Genomic DNA, 26,279 nt, shown 5'->3' on the forward strand with positions numbered 1-26,279 from the left:
AGCACCTTGGTTAGACCCCATACTTTTTCTCTTTTCTAGTTCTCCACATAAAAAATCTCTAGTATTTTCAAGCTCTCTCGCTTAACTATTTGTGTGCTAGGCATTTGTGCATCCCTATGACGTAAAACCATGTCACTCTACTGTTGCAAATCTATTATCTTACAACAAAGATCAAAATATTATTTTATTATATTATAATGGATAGTTCATAACATCAAATTATGAGATATTAACACATGATATATAAGAAGTTATACTATTAATAACATATTAAACTTACTCTTAGAAGTATAACAATAATTGGAGAAATATTCTCTACATTTTTAAAGTGATATACAACTATGAATTCACAAAAACTGTCAAAAAAAAAAAAAAAAAAAAAAAGGAATTAAAACATTTTTGGCCGGGGAAAAAAAAAAAAAAAAAAAATCAGAAGGAATTAAATGCATTTGTGCCGTGGAAGCCAACTGCACGCTTATGATCTTTGTAGTCCACAGAAGGCCAGGAAGACATGTTTGAAATGGGCTGAGCTGGTTGGGATCTGCATGTTGTTGCTGTAGGATGGGCCCGTCGCGAACCGTTCAGCTCTACCGTCTTCTTAATTTTTTTTTTAGAAACCCTCTCGGCCTGCTTTGTGTTCCAGCTCTATTTTGCCTGTTTGGCTCTTACTCTTTACCGCACTATCTTTTGTCCTTTCCGGCGAAGAGTTCGCTGCCAATTTTTAGTAAGGGAATGCTATTCATTTCCAATCTCCAAGCGAGAATTGGAGACCAGTCGCTTCCTGTCTTGGTTCCCCTTCCATAGGCGAGAAATCTTTCTCCTTTATAATTGCTTTATTCTTTTTTCCCTTATTGAAGGAAGCTCAGAAGAGGGATCCGTGGTGCTTTTTTCTTCCACTCCGCGAGGCTTTGTTCAGTTATTGCATATGCGCGTGATCTAGTCAAATCACAGATCGGTCGCATTTTTTTTCCAGATTATATGTAACGAACTTATGTATGTTTCACCTACTTCCTCGGTTGGATTCCTTAGCTAGTAGAATATTGCAAGGGTTTTGATAATTCTGCAAATTTGTGATTAAATTTTAGCATATATGCGGACGAATGTTAGGTCTAGTATTTACCAAAATATACTTTCGATTGATGTGAAAGGACATAGTTCTGGATATCGTCAGGGAAGCATTGTTGACCTCATTGTCTTATACTGCTTTTATACATAAATCATTTCTCAGCGCTAAGTGAAATTTCGATGTGGGTATTGTCTTCCAGGCAGTTTATCAATGGTACCCAATTTCATAGAAAATCTCAACTGAATGGTGCCAATTAAATGAAAATGTTTAAATTCCAATAAATCTTTTTATATCTCCACCGACTCACCATGTAAGCGGACCTTTTATGTATTATGGAATTCTTCCCAAATAATCATGTAATTTCTGACAATAAGTTCTGAAGTTGAACTATTTAGAGTTGTTACTACTCGATTCAACACTCACTGTGCAATCCTATGATGTGAAATATTGCGAGTGGTTGATATTATGGTTAAGAAAGAAGAAACTGTTGTAGTTGCTACAAAAACTAAATCGAAACAAAGTTTTAAAAGCAGACTACAAGAATTATTAATTTAAATATAATTTGAAAGAGGATAGTAAAAACAAGTTGCAAAATCATGGCTTTTATGGCCACTTGATTGCCCCCAGTGGTTGAGGATTTAGGTTTCCTTTGTAGGGCATAGATTCGAAGACCTATGATTGTGGATCTTCTACTCAATATTCTCTGAAAAAAATAAAAATTAAAATCGTGGCTTTTATGCCAATGTCAAACAATTATATGAGTTTTTTGAAGCTGACCATAGAAAATTAAATAGTGAACATGGTGCATTTATTAAATCAGATTGTGAACAAAGTCATTTTTCTTTAACATTTAGCTCAGTAAGAGCTCATTAGAATCTCTTTTGATGCTTGTCGAGTAGTCAAGTAGCTTTTTTTATGTCGGCTTCTATTGTTACGTCAAACTTCTTTTTTCTTGTACCATTTAAGTGAAGTATATTAATAGAGGTATAGTGTGATGGAAGTTATGTTGAACAATTCGTTAGATTGTTTGATTTAATTTAATTTTTACTTCTAATTAGCATTGATACTTCATAAGACCTTAGCATTCATGTCAAACTTCTTTTGTCTTGTACAATTTAAGTGAAGTATATTAATAGAGGTATAGTGTGATGGAAGTTATGTTGAACAATTCGTTAGATTGTTTGATTCAATTTAATTTTTACTTCTAATTAACATTGATACTTCATAAGACCTTAGCATACCAAATGAATTGCATTAATTTTTAAGAACAACAATGAAAAGGTTTTTGTTCTATAATGAGTTTTTGTCTTTAAAATCATTAGTATAAAAATATATATTTTGGTGGACTAGATTAATGACTCATTTCTGTGCGAAGTCAAAACAATGTTTAATCAGGCCTAACATATTCAATATTTGGCACTATGATTTAAATATATAACCTCATAATTAAACTTAAACTTCTTCTTTGTTTGTCATGCAAATTGATGTAATTCACTTAATAATTGTTTAAGTAAAGGACATAGACTTCAACCTTATCTATGCCTCTATTAATATACTCTACTAAAGTGTACAGTATGAAAGCAAGTTTGATAAGAGCATGAAATAAGTCATTAAATACCCTGCTAAACAAGCATGTATCGAGCTCTAGTTGGTTTACTTTTTTAAGTGACAAGAAAGTATGTTTTTAACATAAAAAAAATGAAAAATAAAAAAAATTAAAAAATAAAAAAATAAAAAAAAGGTATGTTTTTAACATTAAAAGAACAAGCTTGTGGATGCTCTAGCTTGTTCATTTCTATATCTATTTTCTTAAATAAAGTCAAAGTAGATATTAGGAACCTGACATGTGGCTTAGCTAAACTTGGATTAACAGTTGATGCAAGTCTTTATAAAATGCAGAGTTCATAAAGCTTATTGCTAACAGTTTGGAAGGAAGGAACACCATAAAATCAACATTACCAACTATATGTCTCTTCAACCGATTAGCATCCATTGTTGAAGCATAATATGTTAAAATTTTAGATTTATATTTCATGAAATGACCTATTGGTAAATCCTTCTATGTGAATCTCTTTTTGTTTTGTTAAAACATTTATTGATTTGGAAGTGAGCTGTTTATTAGCTGTTTAATGAATACATGCTTAATAAGTTTTTGACATTTACGCCTTTGATGAATGTGCAACGTTGGAACTCATTGGTATAGCCTTAAATGTTAGATGTCAGGTCATATTGTTGAACTTTTGTTTTTGAAAAAATAAATTTTGCATGTGCATCAAACTATCATGTCATCCTAGGTTCCTGGCAAGAATTATTTCACATGCAAATGGTATTTTTTCTTACTTAAGGTTTTTCAAAATATTTTGTGAAAGCCAAAAAATTTACTTTTATTTTTCAAATGGATTTCCTTTAACAGAACTGGCTTTCTCTTCCTTCTATGGCTGTAGGGTATTGTTAACAATATATCTTGTTCATAATGAAATAGTAAGTCTAGTTTTTTTCTTTTATTTAACCTACATAGGTAATTGTTTTCTTTCCTTTGCAGATCTAATCATTGAGTTTATTAATCATTGTTATTTCCGGACATGTGGAGGTTCAAGCCGTTCAGCCATAGAGAATCAGCCAGCTTAGAAGGCCGATCAATTGATGTAGGAAATTTGAAAGTTCATGTTAGAAATCCAATAGCAGCAGGAGGATTTTCTTGTGTTTATCTAGCTCGGGATGCCGTACATTCAAGTAGGCAGTATGCTCTGAAGCATATTATCTGTAATGATGGAGAATCGTTAGAACTTGCTATGAAAGAAATATCAGTAATGAAATTGTTGAAAGGGCATCCAAATATCACTAATCTTATGTCCTACACCATAATAGACATGGGAAGGACGAAGGAAGCAATACTTGTAATGGAGTTCTGTGAAAGGTCTTTGGCTACTTTCCTTGAAAACGGAGCTGATGTTTTTGAAGAAAAACACATCCTTTTGATTTTCAGGGATGTGTGCAATGCAGTGTTTTCCATGCACTGCCGACATCCGCCCATTGCTCATAGGTATATTTATTCTTATAGAGATCTATCCTCATTCTAGGCATGCTAATGTTTGAGAGCATGACCGATCTGCTCAGTTTTTAGCATGAACTTTTGATTCTATGTTTTTATTTTCACTGTTTATGAAATTGACATGAAAATTTAGCTATGCTCCATGCTAGCTATTGATTTTAATGTAATATATAAAAATTAACCATGCTTTATATTAGCTAGTTATTCTAGGAGAAGGTGAGTGCAACTTTATGCTTTTAGTTTAGTTTTTTGTCTTACTATTCCAGTAGTATTTGGGCCTGCTGATGAATTGGTCACCTTCGGTTCTTTTTGAAACTAACAGTTACATGTTTTTGCACTCATACTTCTACATTATCGTTGATTTAGCATCCTTAACACTAAATCTTGCAGAGACCTAAAAGCTGAAAATGTGCTTTTAGGAGCTGATGGAGCCTGGAAACTCTGTGATTTTGGTAGCACTTCTTGCAATCATAAATGCTTTACGAGGCCTGAAGAAATGGGTATTGAAGAGGACAGTATTAGAAAGCATACTACTCCTTCTTACAGAGCGCCTGAGGTCTTATATTTTCTTAGCTTCTCCTAATTTAATCTTCCTATATGCCTGCTGACATCATGGAAGGGAAATTTTACTTTGCTAATTGCAGATGTGGGATCTTTATCGGAGGGACGTTATTAGTGAGAAGGTAGACATTTGGGTGAGTCATTAACACTTAACCATGCTTTTCCTATGATTAGCAACTTATCTTCTTATATGTTTGTATAATTTCCCTTGCATGGTGGTTTTAGGATTAAAATGATCAAATGTTAGACTAAAATAATCATATTAATAAAACATATAGTAATAATCTATCAATTAGAATGAATAATGGATCAAAATGATTATTAATTGTAATGCAGATGTACTGCAGGAGGGATGCCAACTAAAAGCTTCCACTACTTTTGAGCCTTCTCAAAGTACTGCACTCCATAAAGCCCCACTACCCTGAGAAAAACCTTGGATGTGGTAGTGATTGTATGAGGAAGCTAGTAGCATAATCATGTTTGGTTTTGCAGGCTCTAGGATGCCTTCTGTATCGAATCTGCTACCTAAAATCTGCATTTGACGGTGAATCTAAGCTGCAGATCATAAATGTGAGCTACCAGATTCCAGAATTGCCAAGATATAGTGCACCCTTGATAGGGCTTATCAAGGATATGATCCAGGGCTCTCCTGATGCCAGGCCAGACATCACACAGGCAAGTTTTTTGTTTGATTAAGCTTTTACTGGCAGAAACCTACACTATTTGTCCATCAGTTTTGCAGTACCTGTTCTGGATTGTGAAGCAGTTTTCTAATGTCAGGTATGGTTTCGTGTCAATGAACTTCTGCCTTTGGGGTTGCAAAAGCATCTACCTGACAACTCTTCATCAGCGATTGATATGCACCCTCCTACTGCAAAGCTACATCAGGAAGGTGCTTAAGTTTCTAAAGTTTATAATCTCATGCGTATTAACAATCATAATCTCATTCATATTAACAATCCCTTTAGTATATGCACAAAAGCTGTTAGGCCTTATCCCGATGAGATATAATATACTCAAAATTCATATTTCTGAGTCTGATGATTTGCTAATTTGAATTCCTTAATTTTAACATATTTTGACAGATTATTTAGGTTACATTTAAAGAAATGTTCCTAAATTTAGGGCGAATAAACTTCAAATGTAAAATATATTCATAGAGCTTTGTTTGATTATTGCAGAAAATTTCATTTCAATTATTATGTCTTCTTATGTTGCTATTTTGAAAACCACAATTTGTTGCCCTTTAAGCACTACTTTCTCAAGTTTGCAAACTGTTAAGATTTAGGCCTTTTTTCATCCGTATTAAATGAAATGTTTTTTGTTGAAATTGTGATGACTGATAAGCACTTTTTGTATTAAATGACATTCTAGAAGTTATGTTTGAAGTTTTGTGTTTTTTTCCTGTGCAAAATAAACTAGCATTTTCTTTGGCTTATTTGCAAACATGGTTTTAGGTGTTACTAAAGGGGTTAATACTATTCCTCAAAGAATCCCTCCTCCACCGTCATCTGAAGACTATGCTCAACGGAATAAGGAAATGCAGCAGGCTAAGCCTTCCCAGTCTACTGCAAAAGCTAGCAGGCATGCTGCTCATATTGGTTCATTTTGGTCCACTCAGCATGCACAGGGTTCTAACAGCTCTCAGGGCTCTCAAGTCATACATGATAAAGCCCCTCCAAAAGATTTGGACCCTGAAATCATAGTTTCCAAAGTAGAGAAGAAGCATACTTCCCAAAGAATTAACCCATTGAATAACAAGGGGCAACCGGCCTCACAGAGCAACTATCTTGATGCGTCTGTTGCTATTCTTGATATCAGTCAACAAAGTACTGGTAATAGTAGCAGGATCCTTGGTGAAAGTAAGTCAGTGATGGAAGAGCAAAGTTCCGAAGTGAATAGCTTAAAGGACCAGCTTAAGCAAACAAACATTGAGAAAGCTGAAATAGCTTCCAAGTATGAGAAGTTGATAGCTATTTGTCAATCACAAAGAAAGGAAATCCATGAGCTGAAACGTTCCCTTGTGGCAGCCACCACATCCCCTCTTAGCAAAGACAGCTCAAAGAGCCAGATCTCTCCTGCTAGTTTGCCATCCACGACTTTGGTATGCTTACTATCACTTTTATTTTATTTGTATTATAATTGTGATTGGCGGTGGAGGCCATTTCCATACCCCACATTTTAGTTTTTAAATTAATTTTGGTTTTTTTTTTATTGGCTAGTGTTGTCTTCCCTCACTTAGTCGATCACCCTCCCATGTTGTGGTTGAGAAAGCTGCTAATTTATTATCGGCATCTCCAAAGTTCCACAACCATGACATTAGTATTAGTTGCATGTTACTCTATTTGTTGATCCAATTTGCAACCCCAAGAGGGTCGACACCCTAGGAGTTAATGAGTTAATAGTGGGTCAACTCTCCCTTCATGTAAGTCAATCTGCCCAATAAATTAATCTTCGACATACTTAACACCAGCATAGGGATTCAAGATTATGTGTTTATATTTAGTAATTACTTGCTTATGTATAATTGAGACAATCAGATTTTGTATATTTAATGTGATATGTGTAAGACTTTTTAGATTTAAGCCCAATCGAGATTCTTTGCAAAGCCATTTATTAAATGGGACCCACTTGGTAGGTACCACTCGAAAGCAAAGCAATAACCACCAGGCTCCACCTTCTCTTCTATTCTCTGTAAGTACAAGGACGTGGTGAAGATCTTAGAGAAGAGAGGAGAGTTTGCAAACAAAATCCGTTAAGTATTGTCAGAAACCTTATGATAGATGACGACTTCCTAAAGATAGAAATTGTGGATTTTAAGAGAAAACTTCCATGTCTTTCCTATACATGTTTGAATCCTAATGCTTTCATCCTTTAGTTCATAGGTTTTTCCTTTTAGTTAACGAGTCTAGTTTGATGATGCTATCGATACCCATTTTCTTGGCATGGGTGGAAGGCTCCTTTTAAACTAAGTGCTTTGTTCAACACCCCTGAATCCCTTTCTTGACATCTATAGGAGGTTCTGATAGCATTCATCGATACCCCTCACTAGATGCTACACAAAAGCATTGTCGAAATTTTCAACAAATTCAGGATAAACAAATTTCTACTAGTTTGTTGTGGACTGTGGATTTAAAAACATGTTATGAACAACATTCAATATTGAAAACATACATTATATATAGGAGCCTGTAGGGAGTTTAAGAAAGCATTATGTGATGTAAAGAATTTAGCTTTTAGTGATTTATATTACAGATTAGATAACAAGGGGATGAAAGATGTATGTATAAGTGAGCCAATCAAAGCGGTAGGAGAAGTAAGTATTTAATTCAATTGAAGTGCATTAAGGATGAAGATAAAAAAATATTTTTCTTATAAATATATAGAGAGTAAGGAGGATCTACAAATGATTTTTATTGATTTAAAGAAAGCCTATGATAAAGTTTCAAGAGAAGTGCTTGTTGACTACAGAAAAAACAAAATGAATGAAAGAACAAAAAAAAAAAAAAAAAAAAAAAAAAAAAAAAAAAAAAAAAAAAAAAAAAGAGAGTTGCATGACCTCGTACCATCGATTTTAAATCCGGTCGGGAAGAATTTAAATTGAAGACCTCGTACCGTCGATTTTAAATCTGGTCAGGAAGAATTTAAATTGAAGATCTTGTGTCGTCGACCTTAGGTCCGACCAGGATGGTTTTAATTTGAAGACCCTACGCTATTGACCTTAGGTCCGGATAGGAAGAAAATACAGCAAGCGCCGTACCCATTTCTCCCTCGGTGGGGAGGTGATGCCGGGAGGTAGCCGAAATTTCCTCGACAATTCTGGACTTTAGAGGATTTTTGGAAAACGCAGATCTCTAAAAAAAAAGCATTTAATCTATCGATTGAATCAATTAAATTTCATATGTTCAGATTTTTTTTTTATAAATCAATTTCTATATAAATAGATTTTTTTTAACATATATAAATCAGATTTTTATATAAATTGGAATGGTTTAATTCAAATTAGATTTTTTTTTTATAAATCAATTTTTTTTTATAAATTATATTTTCAAATCATTTTTTTTAATGAATGAGCAATGTCAATCTGATTTCTAATCTAGGAAAAATTGAATTGAAACATTGCATGAAAAGGAAAACTCTTCCACATTTTGGATAACTTCCTTTCCACAAGTCTCTGAAACTTTCTTGCATGTCGAAAGGAAAAATGACTTGAAAGTAAATTTTCTGCTAGAGCTAAATAGTGTGGGAAATTGAAAGAGTTGCCCTCTTTGCCTTATAAGCCAAAGAGCTTGAAGTTATCTACAACGCATATTTTCAAATATTAGAATTGTTGGAAACATAAACCTACTTTTTTATGGTAAATTTTCTTTGTAAATTTCATTTTTATAGACATGTATACAAAGCAATCAACTCTCAAAACAAACTCAAATAACTCAAACTCAAATTCATCTCAAACAAATTCTCAAACACTCAACACAACTCTCAATTCAAATAAAAGCTCTCAAACTCTCCACAATACATAACTCTACACTACACATTATGCAAGCTCTCCAAAAGTCTCTCCTGTATGAACTCCTGCAACAAATAAATTAAATTCATTTAGCATTACAATTAAATCAACATTAAATTTAATGCTAAAGCGTAGGATATTCCAGTAAACTACTAGTACAATGATGCAAAAAAAGTGATCTACTAAAAGAAATGAAAATGCTGTAGCAAAAGAACACTAGTGTTACAACGACAAATGATCAAACTAGTAAGTACAAGTGCTAGTAAACAACCAACTGAAAATCACCGTGGTCTAGTTTCAAACAACTACTGTCCACTCAAACAATCAAATTTAAACCATTGGGCATCCTAGCCTATAGGGTTAGGTTGGAAGACCCACCAACGGGCCATTCTAAGTGAAGTCGTAAGTCCCATGTGTTAGGGATACTTTTAAAATAAAGTATAACAACCCTAACAATCCTACAAAAATAGGCAACTTTCTAAAAAAAGTCATAAGACCTAACTCAAATCCAATCAAAACAATCAAATTCAAACCTTTGGGCTGCCTTGTTTATAGGAATTTGGTTGTAAGACCCACTACCCGGCAGCTTTCAAAGCAAAGTCGTAAGCCCGACTTTAGGGGAAAGTTTTAGGTAAAAAAATTGACCTAACCCTTAACTCCTAATTAAAACACTGGCCATTTCTAATAGAAGCCGTAAGTTCGACATCTGAGGGAAGTGTTTAGGTGATAATACAATCCTAGACCCCTCATTTGGGCATCTTAGTATATAGGACTAAGTTGTAAGTTGTAAGACCCGCCATTTGGGTTACTTCTAAGAGAAGCAGTAAGACCCGCATGTTAGAGAACTTCTAAATGAACGACCCTATTTCTAAATAATTAAGCCCATAACTTGGACATTCTAGTCTATATGACTTGGTTGTAAGACCCACAACTCGGGCCACTTAGTTTAAAGTGCTATGTCGTAAGACCCATCATTAGACAACTTTTAAGAAAGTACTAAGACCTAATCCAAATCCAATCTAAATCAAATTTAAAACATTTGGGCTAACTAGTTTAAAAGGACTAGGTTGTAAGACCCACAACTCAGGCCACTTAGCTTAAAGTGCTATGTCGTAAGACCCATCATTAGACAACTTCTAAGGAAGTACTAAGACCTAATCCAAATCCAATCTAAACCAAATTAAAACATTTGGGCATCCTAGTCTATAGGAATAGGTTGTAATACCCGCTATTGGGCAACTTCTAACTGAAGTCGTAAGCCCTTGCATTTTAGAAAAATTGTTAAAAAAATAGCAATGATCCTAAACCTCAAATAATCAAAATTTAAACCTATAGACATCTTAGTCTAAAGGATTAAGTTGTAAGACCCGCTTTTCAGGCAACTTCCTAAGGGAAGCCATAAGTCCAACCCAAATAATTTAAAACCTCTAGGCAGCCTTACTATAGAGTTAGGTTGTAAGACCCATCCTTGGGCGACTCATAAACAGAGTAATAAGCCCCAAATCTAAATTAAATCCCCAGGCTATTTTAAACGAAAGCCGTAAGTCCCAAACCAAATCTAAATCCTTGGGCTACTTCCTAAAGAAGCCATAAGACCCGCTCCAAACCAAATTTCTGGGTTACTTCTTAATGAAGTTATAAATTCCAAACTAAATAAATTTTTTGGGTATTCTAATAGATGTAAATCTAAAAGCACCTAATCAAATTAAAATTCAAATCTAACCACTTCAGTCTACTCGGGATCCCTGAGAGGAGGCAACCCATGGCTGCTAATCAGATTCCCTTTACACTACAATCAATGATTGTTAGTGTTGGTAGATTGAAACTACGGTATACCCGAGACGACGAAACCATGGGTTCTTGATCGGGTTTACCTCCATTTCACTCACTATTGAGACTAAAATTACCTAAAATTTATTCATCCTTAATCGAGAGTTCTTTCTTATGTAGTAAGAGGGGTAATTAACCATGAGTGCTTGCGCTCATAGGAAGTAAGGATCCCAGATCTTTAAACCCTGACACTATCCTCAGGGGAAATCTGGTTAACTTCAATCTGACTTAAGGGAAATGTAATCTTAGAGCTATAAAACGGGATTCATCCATTCGTGTAATTTTTCTTAAGCCAACAGTGCTCTGAAGAATTCTAGAAAAAATGAGTAAGGATATGTAAATAGGAGCTGTTACTTTTGTTCAAACATAAGGTGGTTTGGCCAAATATTTTTTTATTTCAGTGAATTACATCAAGGATCATCTTTAAGACTTTATTTTTTTGCTTTAGTCATCGATGTTCTTACTAGACATTTGCAAGAGGATGTGCCCTCCTGTTTGTTTTTTGTTAATGATATTCTTCTTTTTTATAAGACTAGAGAGGGATTTGAAGGAAAACTTGAATTATGGAGATCAACCTTGGCGTCCAAAGGTATTCATTTGAGTAGATATAAAGCTGAATACATAGGGTGTAATTTTAGTTGGTAATAGAACTAGTAGTGGGATTGTAACATTGGGTGATCAAGTCATTAAAAAAAGTCAATGCTTTATAAAACCTACGTCCACTCCCCGGAGCCTCTCTTCCGTGTATTGCACTAAACTCAGTATCTTTCCTTTTACCCCTATAGCAAGGCGGAGAAGCCCGTACAGAAAACTCTTTTCCACCGACCCAGGTGAAGCAGATAATTCAACTCCTTTTGCTTCCTCCTGAAGCAGGCAGAGAACCTCGATAAGTTGCTGAAGTAGACCTCTCTCGAACTCCCCCTCACAAGATCCTCTCTCTCTCTCTCCCTTGCTCTCCCTCTCCTCTTGGCTCTCTAAGGTCAGGACAATAGCAAAAGATCTTTACTTGAGAAAACAAGAGATCTTTTAAAGAAGGGCTTCAAATTTGTCCTAATTTGCAATTAATCATCAACTATCGTCCAGGACGATCGACTGATCGTCATGTATGATCAGTTCGAATATAGCTTAATCAGCCAGGACGATTTGGGAGAGTCTGGATAATTAGAAGGTTCCTTCGTTCAGATCGTCCAAGACGATATTATATCGTCATGTACGATTAGTTCAACTCATCGTATATCGTTCAGAACATTGCACTAGATGGATGTCTAGATGATTTAAAAGTAACTTGATCATCCGGGCCGATTAGTTCAAAATGTCACATATCGTCCAGAATATTGCCCTGAATGGATGTCTGGACGATGAAAAAGATAATCGATCTTCCAGGCCGATTATGGATCGTTCTGGATGATTTGTTCATATCAATACATATCGTCCAGAGCATCATTCATGTCGTCCAGGAAGAACTAAGATTTGTTTAACTGATTATCCCAGACGATCCTGTGATCGTCCAGAACGATATGATCGAGCAATCAAACCGTAATTTCTTTACTTAATTACCAAAATAATTTAGGCATAATTGTAGTGCGTCGTCCAGGACGATGTCCTGGATGGTGTCCAAAAATAAAACATGCCTAAAAGGTTGTGGCGATTGATTCTTTCTGATTTGAGCCTATCATCTCGGACAATGATAATATCATCCAGGATGATTTGCTTAATTGCGGCTGCCTTAACCAGAATGCCCTAATTAGGATTTTTATTTTTGACCGATCGTCCCGGATGATATGATTGAAAACAGAAAACTCTAAAACAGTCAGAGTTTTTTTCCAAGTGTGTGTGTGCAAAGTTACTTAGCATCATGACCCACATTGATATAATGGACTCAAGAAAAGGTAAAAGACACTTGACGTACATTACAAGCTGACTTAGTCATAATCTACCCAATCTTGAGCTGATTTGATTTGCAATTTGATCTTGTGAACTTGAAACGTTAGTAGGTAAGACAATCGTAGAAAAATAGAAGTAATAGAAATATTTGCTATCATCAAAATTATAATTCCTGAATCTAGATTCGCAACAACGACATCTTGGATCGGAAGCGACCACGAGAGCTCGCTCTCAGTCAAGGTAACTTACTCCCGTTCGTGTGCTTCTCCATCTCCTCTGTTGTTGCTGGACTTCGCTCCTTCGACGGCATTCCCTTCCTCTCGGAACAGAAGTTACAACATTTTGATCAGGAGCGACGACGAGAGCTCGTTAGCTGGAAGGTAACTTTCTAGCTTCCCGCGCGCTTCTTCAGCTCCCTTGCCATTGTCCAACTTCACCCATTCAACGACTTCCCTTCTTGAGGGATCGAAAGTTGCACATTTTAATCGAAAGCAATACAGGAGCTCGTTAGCTGGAAGGTAACTTTCATCCTTTCGTGCACTTCTTTGGCCAAACCCATAATCTGCCAATAAATTTAGTTATAACTTATGATTTTAATTAAATATCTTAATTAATTATAAGTAATTAATTAAAGATAATTTGTTAATTAATTATGATTAATTAATTTTGATTATAATTAATTTAAAAAAAAGAGAAATGTGCCTAACCCTCTTGGCTCGATCAACGAGCCAGCACTGCTGATCCATTTATGAAGATATAATTTATAACTTGAAAATCCCTCACTCGTGGCTTGTGATGAGCCGGCAAACCTCCCCACGCTCTCACGTAGCACGAGGGGAGGGAAACCGGTGCGACGCTTGCGACGAGGCGGGTAATTCCCGGAACGCTCATGTAGCATGAAAGGGATAAAAATAAGTACCCATATGTAGAAAAATGACTGTACTCTTTTCAATAGGTACCGAAGACCCTAAATACTCATGTAGCATCTTGGGGATTGAATAAAATGCAGCCGTGGTGTCTACGGACATCTACTTGAAGTGCTCATGTGGCGTAGAGGGGAAGGCTAGTCTCCCAAAAATTTTCCTAAATGGGGGAGACATTGGGAGGCTGCCGAAATTTCATTTGAAATGCAGAGGAATTGAACAAATTTTGGGCCAACAGAAGACTTGATTTTGTACAACAAAGGACTTGAAGAGAACTTAAATTGATTAATATAAACTTGAGATCAAATTTAAACACTAATTTGAACTTAATTTGGATACTAATTAAGGATAATTTGAACTTCAATTGAATTTGAACAAGGACTTAGACAAGTTGACAACGTACTTGTGGACTTAATTTGGACTCAAGCAAAACTTGTGAATTTGAACTTGCACATTGAATTCGAATCGAACTTAACCGAGCAACAATTGAGGACTTTATTTGAACTCAAATGGGACAACAATGAACATAATTCAAAATTCAAATAGCAATCAAATATCAAATAAATGAGCATGAAGCCATAATAAATGTTAAGTGGTAACTTTGATTACTAAAGTCATAATGCAAATATGTGAACAATGGAGTTCAGGTTAGATAGGCTCCAATGTTTATGATATACACTCCAATGACAAGTTAAAGCAAGTAAACATTAAAAAGCAAGGAAGAACAATGATGATTGGTTGTAACACTTGTGCCAATTCCATAAGTAAACATACAAAGTCCCTTGACGATAATGTGGACTGCCACCTTATAGACATGTATACAAGGAGGGTGAAGTGAGTGCAATAATATGCTTTTGAACAAGATTTAAAATTGCGTAAATAAGTCTCGAAGCGTTTTTCGTCCGTGAGATGAGGCGTAAGCCTCGAGGCAGTGTGAGGCGTAAGCCTCACGGATGCAGAATTGCGTAAATGAGAATTTAAGGGTTTTAGTATGTAAATAATAGCAATATTCTATCATACAATAAAAACATCTAAATGACAAGTGGAATTAGTGAAAATTAAGAAAGGAGATGCAATAAAATTATGTTCTAAAGTACAAAACCACAAAATTATAGTCTATCCAAACTTCCAAAGTACAAATAAGAAGGAATATATATAATCCAATCATGTCCCAGCACTAAATGGTTCTTCTAGGGAATCTTTTTCTCCAATTGTACCTATGAATGTCATATCTTTATCATCTTCAATATGACTCACTTTTCTCTTCCCTGTTCAATAATAATGATCATTATCATGTTACTTGATATAAATATAATGTAATAGCATATAAGAAGTTATGGAATATTTTTATTTGGATGTTGTGCTGCAGAGCTAGTGGATGTGTGTGGTGTGGTACTAGTGGATGTGCCCACTTGATCTGCTTCGCCCCTCAAGACATCCACACTTAGATCCTCTAGTTGCAAGTCTGATAATGGCAAATCTGTCTCATCATTTATGAATCACTCATTATCAGATGCCACATCATCACACACCAACGGGTCCTCATCCTCCTTCAACCCCTTATTCCTCAATCTCGTATCTCTTAACCTTTTGTTGTGCATAATATACACAAGAGAATTCATTCTGAGTGTTGAAAGTCGATTTCTTCTCTTTGTTTGCACTTGACTATATGTACTCCAGTTTCGCTCACACCTAGAAGAAGAACAAGTGAGGCCCAAAACTCTAACAACAAAACTCTATAACTCAGGGGTTGAATCATCAAATTGGATCCACCATTCAACTATTTTCAAGAAGAAAAATGATAATCAGAACATAATAAAGTGTTTTGCATTTACAAAAATAAGTATACATGGAGACCATTTGACAATAGTTGATTTTGCTGCTTGCAGACCAAAAAATCCTTCCTTATTCCGAAATAGAATAAGTTGTAAATCTGCAAGCTCCCTATCTGTCTGCTCCGGTATTAGTCATTCTATGCAATGATACAAGCCAAGCTTCACCTTCGGGTTTGATGATTTCCTCTTTGAATATTGAAATTGAGGATTGAAATAATACGCTGCTGCATGTAGATGACGGTGTAATTGTATCTCCCACCGAGCATCAATATATTCCAAATCTTTCTATAACTTGCCTCCTCTCCTCCCAAGTTATGTGCAATCAACTCCTTCACCTCATCCATAACATTATAAATAAAACCCATGGTTGGTTTCTTCTTGGCATCCACAAAACGTAGGACTTGTACTAAGGGTCTCGTGCTCAATATGGTATAGATCACAATGGCCCAAAATTTATCATTTAAAATAAGCCTTCGTATTTCCTTCCCCTCAGTTTTTTTTCCCCCATGCAGAATTAAGCCATTGTGTTGATGTAAATATTGCTTCAAGAGGTTGTCTCACATCCAACAGGCTCTATAGTGTCAAATAAGATGTGGCAAACCTGTAGAATAAATTTGCATTAGGAATTGAAAATGATTTGAAGTAAACAAATGTAATAATGAACCTAGTGGTTGCAGGATGGATGCTTTCCTTCTTTGAAACTTTCTCATTAAAGCTAAGACTCATGAGTGGTTGTATATGAACTTTGTGATCTTCTTCGCCCTTGAAAGATCACTCTTATGTTGAGGTAAATCACCAAGTTTCTCCAATATAAGATCAATGTAGTGTGTTGCATAGGGGGTTCAATACAGGTGTTTCCTCTTCTTCATTAACATCTGACCAGCTGCTTTGTATGCGCTGGCATTGTCAGTCACCACCTGAACAATCAATTGCTCCTCAATCTCCTCAACAACTCTATCTAGTAAATTGAAAATGAATTCAACATTTTTAACCTCATTTGAAGCTTCAACTGATCGTAAAAACATAGTGCCGTAGGGATTGTTGACAAGGATATTAATCAAGCTCCTGCTCTTCATGTCAGACCACCCATTTGACATAATGGTAACACCAGTCTCAATCTATGTCTGTTTAATCTCATCAATGTTATGCTCTGTGTTCTGCAGCTCTTTTAAAATTCACGTTCGCAACCCGTACATAGAAGGTGCCTCCAACCCTCTCCCATACAACCCTACAGACCGTAACATATTGAAGCAGGCCGGCGATGTCGCAACATCAAATGGTATAACATTCTTTAAAAAAATTTTGTCAATATCCATGCAAACCTGCCATCGACCCTCTCTAGTACCAGCCGCAGGTATCATCTGTGCTAGTCCTTTATCCTCTCCTGGAGTAGTCATGTACTGGTCCATAGGACCCCGTGCACCTTTATTATGTATAGTGGAGGAAGAGCCCTTTCCACTCTCGTTCCCAAAGTAAGAACCATGTTCGACCCTTTCATAAAATTGCTCATGTTGTAAATGTTTAACCGTCGTACTCTTTTTCATATAAGCTATAATTTCCTCCTTCACGTTATCTAGAACATTCGCATAAAGTGCTACATTCTTGTGTGAGCCGGAGAAGTGTTCCTTCATGCGAGTTACTCCTTGCTTCACCACCTTAAATTACATTCTTGTGATCAATTCCTTTCTCTTTACAAAAATTCTCAATTTTTTTCATTTTCAAATTTACCGTCGTGATCACTTTGGATTGTTAAAATCTCACAACTTAATTTTTTTGAATCCAAGTCGAAAAATCTCTAAACTTCTCAAATGATTCACTCTTATGATATAAGAATTTAACTCAAGTGAATATAGCAAAGTCATTTATTATCACAAATCCGTATACCTTCCCTCCTAGACTTATAGTTCCAACTAGTCCAAAAAGATCTATATATAAAATCTCTAAATACTTACTAGTTCTAAGATCCTTATTGGATTGAAAAGAGAACTTCACTTGTTTTCTTAATATACATGCATCGCAAAGGTGATCCTTAGTAATGTCTAGTTTTGATATACCTCTAACCAAATCTTTTTGGATAATTTTTCTAAGTTTTTTATGCTAGATTGCTTTACTTCGTTAGTTACGTCATAAGTGATATGAAATCTATCCCATATGTTCTTTCCACTTTTGCAAGTGAAGACCTGCATGTAGTCTTCTGACTTAAGTGCATAAAAGAAACTGTTTAAACATTTTGTATTTAACTGTGCCAAGTCACGTTCTTCTACAGTTCAATTTGCAAAAGGTGTTTCAACTCTAATGCCATCAACTAATCTAGTTGGTTGTGTATACCGTTCTTGTACTAAGATCTATATACGATAATCTAAAGACTGTAAAAATATAGACATGCATGTTTTCCAAAAATCGAAAGGGATGTTATCAAATAAAGAAGGTCTAGTAATCAAATATCCTTCAGGTGTGTTCCGGTTTCCAAAAGTAGCCATGCTTGTTTATCAAAAAGTAGTCTAAACTTATGATTTTGAATCAACGCCCTGATACCACTTATTAAATCTTGTTAAAACTAGAATAAGTTATTAAACCTAAGCTAATGTCCCAAAGCTAACCAAGAGGGGGGGGGTGAATTGGTACTTTTAAAAGTTACTTCTTGGATTTTAAAAATTAGAAACCAATTAATGATTTGTAGCAAGTTAATTAAAATTTTGAAAGAAAATTTTCAACCACGAAATTCTTAACTTGCAGCAAGAAAGCAGTGGAAATAAAAATGACACAGATTTATAGTAGTTCGATCAAACACGACCTACATCCACTCCCTGAAGACTCCATCTTCATACATTACACTATTACCAAAAGTGACTCTCCTTTAGCCCTCACAGCAAGGCAGATAAGCCTTTACAAAACTCTCTTCCACCAATCCCCGGTGCAGTAGAGAACTGTCATCCTTTTATACCCTTCAAGTGTAGGCAGAGAACCTTCGTCCTTTCACACCCTCAAAGTGTAGGCAGAGTACCTTCGTCCTTTCACACCCTCTAAGTGTAAGCAAAGTACCTTCGTCCTTTCACACCCTCCAAGTGTCGGCAAAGTACCGTCAGCTGTTCTCACTTTCCAAGTGTCGAAAGAGAACCAGATCTTCTTCAAGAATCTTCTCACGAGTAATCTAAATAGACAAGAGGAAGAGTGAAGAATATAAATCACACACAAAGATCCTTACCTTTGAGTAACCTTGTGAACCCTTTATACTCCACTAGCAAGAAATCTCTCTCAAACACTCTCTCACATACACTCCTTTAAATGCTCTTGAAAATTCACGTAGACAGAAGTAGAAGAAGTCTTCAGTCAGTTTAAGATGGACATTTTTATACAAAAGACACGAAAAATCGTCCTGAAAATTGAAGTTTTCAAATTTGAACGTACACGATTGTATGTTCGTACATACGAACAATTCAAATATTGTTGCGTATGAACATGTTGTGAATCAGTATTAACTAATTTCGTACGCGATCATCGTCCGGTTTGAATAGAAAAATTTCAAAGTTCGTCTGTACGAAACGTCATGATGAAATGTACGAAAATAGAACATAGACGTTCGTCCTGGGACGAAATTAAATATCGTCCGTATGATCTTCGTCCGAGGATAGAACAGAGACATTCGTCCTGGGACGAAATAAAATATCGTCCGTACGATCTTCATCCGAGGTCAGAACAGAGATGCTCGTCCTAGGATGAAATTAAATATCGACCGTACGATCTTCGTCCAAGGTCAGAACAGAGACGTTCGTCCTGGGACGAAATTAAATATCGTTCGTAAGATCTTCATCCGAGGTCAGAACAGAGACGTTCGTCCTGGGATGAAATTAAATATCGTTCGTACAATCTTCGTCTGAGGTCAAAACAGAGACGTTCGTCCCTATACGAAATTAAATATCGTCCGTACGATCTATACTTAGAAAAAATATTTTCATTCATGTTCGTTCAAATGCTCATTGGGGAAAATAACTGACCAGATCGTCCCATACAAAGTGATATCATACAGTACGATCAGTTTAAAAATATGAATTTTAAAACTCTCCCCCGGTGTGTGTGTGCTCAGTTACTCAATTACAATCAGACTCTCTCAGACTGAATAAAATGAAAAATACAGACTTCGATTACTATAAACTCTAAACTGTTCTTGATTCGAAGTCTTCAACAATCCGGAGTATGATTTTCAAAAATATTAGTACACATAAGAGCAAAAATAATTCTTCCAAAATATATTATGAGAAATAATAATTAAATCAATAATATTTTGAATCATTAAAAACATATTGGAAGAATATCAAACATGCAAAATTAAGTAGCAACTATCTCAACAATCATGAATATTCAGGGGAAGATCGGGCATCATGAGATGGCAGTACTGGTGGATAGTGGATCTACCCACAACTTCATTTCTAATAGGATGGTGGATCAATTAGGATTGAAATTAGTGGACATGGGGGATTTGGGGTTTTGCTGGGAATAGGAAAAGTAGAGAGGAGTAGAGAAATTTGCAAAGAGGTGATTCTAATCCTTCCAAAGGTTTAGGTATTGGAAGACTTTCTTCCATTAGATTTGGGGAGCACGATGTGATACTGGGAATGAAGTGACTACAAAAGTTGGGGAAGACCAAAATTGATTGGAAGGCTTTAACGATGAAGTCAAGGTTGAGGGTAGGAGGGTAGTTATTAGAGGGAAATCTAGGGTGATAAGGTGTATTTTAAGATTGGACCCTACAGATAGTAGATCTTAGCTCGAACAAGAAATGCAAAGTTATCTCCATAATACTATGAGCCTTATGAGTTGTGGAGAGGATTGATGCCGTGGCGTATCATTTGTAGCTACCCTCTTCTTCCCCCATACACCCAGTATTCTGTCCCATCTTAGGGAAGTTATTGGCGACCATAGTTTATCAACGATGCTGTCTATGAACTTGACAAAAAAAAAATGGAGGTATTTTGGAGCCAATGGAAGTGAGAGGAGTTCGCTCGACAACCAAAGGAGCTAGAGAAGTGCTGATCAAATGGAAGGATTTGACTGACTATGAAGCAACATGGGAACCATATCGGATGATTCAATAGCAATTTATTTCATTCCACCTTGAGAACAAGATGACTCTTTTTGGAATGGGAGTATTGATGGATCGACTGAGCCGGTCCAGCCAATCAACCTGGTCTTAGAAAGTAGTGTCGGTCTAGCTGGCGAACGGAAGAACCCTATAGGCCCTACTAGTGTGGGCGGCGGCGGCAAGGCTAAAGGGGGTTCAAAGGTGATTAATTCAACCTTTATTTACTTACCATAGAAAACCAAAATTAGGAGGGAATTAGGGTAGTTTATTTAGGGAAAGATGACAGATTTGAATTCAGATTTGGGAGGGAATTAGGAAAGTTTATTTAGGGAAAGTGAGTTGATTTTAATTCAGATGTTGGGGGAATTAAGAAGGTTTATTTATGATTAATTGGGTTATTTTATTTTCATGATGAGATTTTCTGTTTTGCAGTAATTTTGTTTGGAGTTGTTCCTAGCGGCGCTTAGGATTTGTGGAGAGTCGATCTACCTCTTGAATAGCATATTAACTTGTATCTTGATTTGTAGTGCCGATATCAATAAAATTAGCCCATAATCTCATTGTTTTTCTTTGATTTTTGCTACGTTTTTTTTTTTTTTTTTTTTTTTTTTTTTTTTTTTTTTTTCTTATTGATGTTTTTTGGTTGTGTGGAGATCTTATTCCTATCAGAGAGATAATTGAATTTTAGACCCAAAGCTTCTTTAGATAATTGGGCACTGAAGTTGTTTGACATCTGCATCACAAAAAAGGAAGGGCGTCATCCATAAATTAAATGCTAGTTAAAGGAGGACCAACGACGTTAATTTAGTCCTTGCTGGCTGCACGTTGCAGCATTTGTTGGAGAACATCTCTGCTTCAAACCGCATGATCACCTTGAATTGATTGCTAGGAATCCATTGACAAGAATTAGCATGAATGATGAATTCCTAAATCCCGACAACAAATTCTGTAAGGAAACTGTTAGACCGGTCCAGCCAGGTCCGCACGGGACCGACATTTCGCAAATACCGTGGGATCTCCGCTTCCTGCGGAGATCGAACGGCCCGACCGCCCCATTAGAGCATTTTAGGAAGCTTTTTTGAGGGTTTTGAGAGGGAAATTTGAATGTAGGGACTGTTTAGGGATTTCCTTTTGATTTGTATGCATTAAATAGTTGGTTTTCCTAGGGTTTGAGTATCTTGAATTTGGCGGAAATTTGAGATCTCTTAGATTTAGGTTTTCTTTGGGCTCTAGCGGCGTCTAGAGATTTGGGAGAGATCGATCCTCCTCTCGAATTGAGGATCAATTGTATCTTGCTATTTTATTCATCGTTTAGTGGAATACAAGTTGTGCTTTGAGTTTTCCTTCAGTTTTCCTCTAAATTTCTGCTGCTTGACTGCTGTACACAGCCGTTTGCTGTGTTTTTCCTGCTGTGGACAGCCATTTGGCTGCTGTTTGTTCACCGATTTGGGTTAGGTTTGCTTGCGAACTCAAGTATTACCTTAGGATTACTTGCAAACTCAAGTATTTCCTATCAGAAACCTATAATAAAGTCGGTTAAACTGAATTTTGCTATTGCTTATTTACAAAGGAGAAAAATACGGTTATTCTCTTGGTGTATTTTCAAAATATCTAATACCTGCTCATCACTATAAATTCCAGCTTCCAGCAATTTTTACTAGTTTATTTTTTTATTGGTTTCATGAATATAAAATGAATGTTCTTAAAAGCCAAACTTCTTAGTTTGGACAAGGTAAATGATTACGATTGATGGCGATGTTATCCATTTAAATTATGCTTTTTTAATGCAGCGAAAGGATAAATTGGATCCTAACCTCCTGGAACTCGAGCAAGCGATCCTTGCAAGCACTACAGCAGTAGCAGCACTTCCAGCACCCAGTCATGAGCCCAAGCCATGGCAAGCCTTTGATGATGGGCCCAAACCAATGCCTTTGCCAAACAACACTTCAGGATTGTCTTGGCCAATCAATGGGAGACTGAACCAGGTTAACTATGCTGCTCCTCCTTTCAGTTCTCAGGTATCCAGTACAACTGCACCTGCTTGGAACGGTCCTTCCCAGAGATTTGGTGGCGACTTGGAGAAGAAACTCAACGCAAAACAACCAAGCAACTGGACTGGTTTCTAGCTTGTACCTTCCATTTTGCACAGGGTTCTTCAATCCTTAGCTTTCCTATCACATGCGATTCTTTTCTTCCAGTAAAACGGAAGACATTTATGGGCTTCTTTTATTGTTTGTTGTTGGATGGGTCAAAGGCATATACGGGACATGCATTCCTTTGCTTTTATTCTTTTTTTTTTTTCCCTTGATGAACAAATGGGAGTTTGGTTCTGCATATACAAAGCATGTATACTGGAAGGATAGATCAATGGTTCCTCCAGCCTTTTATAACACTACATCAGTTTATGATTCTGTACTGAAATTCTCTCGTTCAAGATCTCATGGTGTGTAATAAAATAGTTCAGAGTAAAGAAGGTAGGTCATTTGGATGCTATTTCTATTTCGAATTGATAGTTCAATAAAATTCAGTGCTTTCCATTGGTTATTACCGTGTAAAACTTTTATATTATTATTATTAAAATTTTAGATTTAATAAATTTGTGTTAAATAGTTATTAAGTTATTTACATAGTAAATTTTAAAATAAAAAATAAGAGATTGCTTAAATTATTTATATAATATTTTTAAGTTTAAACTTTATTATTTAGAAAGGGATGTCCGTTAAATTTTTTTATTTTGTTTAATAAGAGATGCATATATTATATGCAACATGTTTAGCAAAAGTATATTCATCTACATGTATGGCACATTATAATTATTGTTATCAAAATTATATATATATATATTTAAAATGAATGCAAGTTGTGCTATGGACTGGTGAGTGGAACTTCAAGGTGACCAAAAAATTATTTAGTGCGGAGTTTTGATGTAGCTTGCATTTAGACTCTTATAAAAATAAGTAATATCATCTATATATAGGGTGTATAATAAATATTTTGTGTACATATGATGTGGATAATTTTAATTAAAGTTTAGAAGCATCAGGATTCGGCACATAATAAATTCTGCTGCAATAGTGCATAAGATTGGAAAAAGCTAATGCTTTAAAAAAAAAAAAAAAAGAACTCGTACTTTTCATAGAATTTGTGTTATTGAGAAAATTTTGAAAGAAAAGATTGGAAAAAGCTAATGCTTTAAAAAAAAAAAAAAGAACTCGTACTTTTCATAGAATTTGTGTTATTGAGAAAATTTTGAAAGAAACTCTTGTGACAAAGCAAATAAAGTTGTCAAAATCAGGTCACGGGTTGAGTTCATGTCCAACCTAGAATTGACTTGACATAAGTTGACCAGGCCCGAACTTGACCCATTTTTAAAAATGGGTCACTTTCTTGGACATAAACCTGACCTGCTTTGGACCAGAGTTATTGTGGGCTAGAATATATGCGATGATAAAGTTATGATCATAAGTCTTAGCGTTACATGAATATCTAGCTCACACAGAGAGAACACAAGATTTTTTATGTGGAAAACCTTAGAAAGGGGAAAAGCCATGAGGCATGGCCAAGTTGAAAATAATTCCACTAGAATTTGAATAGGTTACAGTGGGCTGACTCGCCGCCAAGGGTGATCAGATTACAAATATCAACTGTATGGTTGAAGTCAAGGGTAAATAAAAATTCGACGTCACTTGATGGTCTAGTGGAGCTTCGGGGTCACCTGGTGATCTGGTAGAATTTCGACGTTACTTGAAAGTTCACGTGTCAATTAGTAGAACCTTGGTGTCCATAGGTGGCTTGAAAGAACTCTGGGCATTAGGTGGTAGTCCGATAGAACATCGCGGGTCAAGTAGTGCTCCGATGTAGCTTAGGATGTCATGTGGTAGTTCGGCGGAGCTCGGGGCATTAAGCGGTGGTCCGACAGAGCTTAAGGCATCAGGTGGTGGTCCGATGGAGCTCAGTGCATCAGTTGGTGGTCAAGTAGAGCTCAAGGCATCATTTGGTGGTCCGGCAGAGCTTAGGCTTTAGGTGATGCTCCGATGGAGCTTAGGGCATCAGGTGGTGGTTTGGCGAAGCTTAGGGTGTCAGGTGGTGGTTTGGTTGAGCTCAGGGCGTCAAGCGGTGGTCTGGTAGAGCTCGGGGTGTCAGGTGGAGGTCTAGTGGAGATTAGGGCATCAGGTGGTGGTTTGGTGGAGCTTAGAGCATCAGTTGGTAGACCAACGGAGCTCAGGGTGTCAAGCGGTGGTCGAGCAGAGCTCAGGAGGAGGTTGACGAGGAAAGAGCGATCTCTGATCTCTCTTTTTTCTCCTTTGACTTAGGGGGTCAGATAGTGGTTTGACGGAGCTCAGGGCGTCAAGCGGTGGTCCGATGGAGCTTGGGGCATTAATTAGTGTTCCGCCATAGCATAGGGCTTCAGGTGGTGGTCCGACGGAGCTTAGGGCATTAGGTGGAGGTTTGGCAGAGCTCATGGTGTCAAGCGGTGGTCTGGTGGAGCTCAAGCGGTGATCGAAAAGGAAAGAGTTATCTACGATCTCTCTCTCTTTTCTCCTTTGGCTTAGGGAGTTAGGTGGTGGTCCAGCAGAGCTCAGGGCATCAAGCGGTGATCCGACAGAGCTCGGGGAATCAGGTGGTGGTCCCATAAAGCTTAGGGCATCATGTGGTGGTCCGACAGATCTTAGGATGTCAGGTGGTGGTCTGGTAGAGCTCAGGGCATCAAGCGGTAGTCCGATGGAGCTCAGACGGTGTTCGAGGAGGCATGAGTGATCTTCGATCTCTCTCTTTTCTCCTTTGGCTTAGGGGTCCTTTTTAAAGAGCAAATGAGACTCTATTTATAGATTTCTTGCAGTGGCATGACATGTAAATAGGTGGAAGATCAAGAGCAAATGGGGAGTGGTTTATATGGATGACTCATGTTGAATTCCTTGATCATGGACCATTCATTAGACATTTAAAGGTCTAATGATGTTGGACTTCTGTGATATTAGGCTCATTGGATTCATTATGTCGACCCGTTGGATTTGACTTTAAGCATGTAATGTTTGGAAATCATTTGTAATTCAAGCACTTGATTTGGACTCATTTGGGCTCGAAATAAGTTAAATTTAATGTCATTAGGTTCGTATTTCTGAGACAGTAAATTTGACTGCAAGTTTGCTAAAATCAGAGTTCAAATGGTTCTAATTTTAATGTTAGAACTTTCCAACATGATTCTGTCTCGAGATTCATGCCCGATCATGATTATTTTTTTATGATGCATAAGTTGTTCCCTTATTTTTGGTCCTCGAAGCTTCAAAAGTTTCAAAATATGCATTATAGTCCTTGGGGAAAAAATTATGTACGATTTGGAACTTGAAAATAATCCAAACTTGTGCGTAGAGACCCCGAAAGGCTTTGAAAGTTCAAAAATTGAGTCACAAATATAGAAAAGTAGTTCCAGAGACCCCAAAAATGTCCAATTTGGCCTTTTTGAACCCAAAATTGGGCCCAAAAACATATTTGATGTTGACGTGGCATAGCCATACGAGATCGTAGCTAACATGGAAA

General features: G+C 36.4%; 1 protein-coding gene across 4 annotated transcripts; it reads left to right on the forward strand.

Moving 5' to 3' along the window:
• The first annotated feature begins 547 nt into the window (after nucleotides 1-547).
• LOC110111159 (AP2-associated protein kinase 1) lies at nucleotides 548-23,285 on the forward strand. 4 transcript variants are annotated; one of them, XM_028695281.1, is made up of 9 exons: nucleotides 548-993; nucleotides 3,609-4,109; nucleotides 4,509-4,674; nucleotides 4,763-4,813; nucleotides 5,172-5,354; nucleotides 5,460-5,571; nucleotides 6,137-6,783; nucleotides 6,902-7,104; nucleotides 22,532-22,665. In XM_028695281.1, exons 2-8 carry the CDS (start codon nucleotides 3,649-3,651, stop codon nucleotides 7,064-7,066), a joined length of 1,785 nt encoding a protein of 594 aa, XP_028551114.1. In that variant the 5' UTR covers nucleotides 548-993; nucleotides 3,609-3,648; the 3' UTR covers nucleotides 7,067-7,104; nucleotides 22,532-22,665. The 4 variants fall into 4 exon arrangements, with proteins under 4 accessions (XP_028551114.1, XP_020698569.1, XP_020698568.1 ...); XM_020842910.2 differs by lacking the exon at nucleotides 6,902-7,104 and having other exon boundaries at nucleotides 554-804; nucleotides 22,532-23,285; XM_020842909.2 differs by lacking the exon at nucleotides 6,902-7,104 and having other exon boundaries at nucleotides 555-993; nucleotides 22,532-23,285.
• The last annotated feature ends 2,994 nt before the right edge of the window (nucleotides 23,286-26,279 follow it).

The sequence above is a fragment of the Dendrobium catenatum genome, unplaced genomic scaffold (genome assembly GCF_001605985.2).
Source record: "Dendrobium catenatum unplaced genomic scaffold, ASM160598v2 fragScaff_scaffold_621, whole genome shotgun sequence".
In the NCBI taxonomy this organism is placed as follows: domain Eukaryota; kingdom Viridiplantae; phylum Streptophyta; class Magnoliopsida; order Asparagales; family Orchidaceae; genus Dendrobium; species Dendrobium catenatum.

What these genes read in the sequence shown, in the direction of transcription:
- LOC110111159 (XM_020842910.2), top strand. Translation starts at nt 3,649, where the DNA reads ATGTGGAGGTTCAAGCCGTTCAGCCATAGAGAATCAGCCAGCTTAGAA. An exon ending in CATCCGCCCATTGCTCATAG is followed by an intron (nt 4,110 to 4,508) that starts GTATATTTATTC and finishes TAAATCTTGCAG; the next exon opens with AGACCTAAAAGCTGAAAATG. An exon ending in GTTTGCCATCCACGACTTTG is followed by an intron (nt 6,784 to 22,531) that starts GTATGCTTACTA and finishes TTTTTAATGCAG; the next exon opens with CGAAAGGATAAATTGGATCC.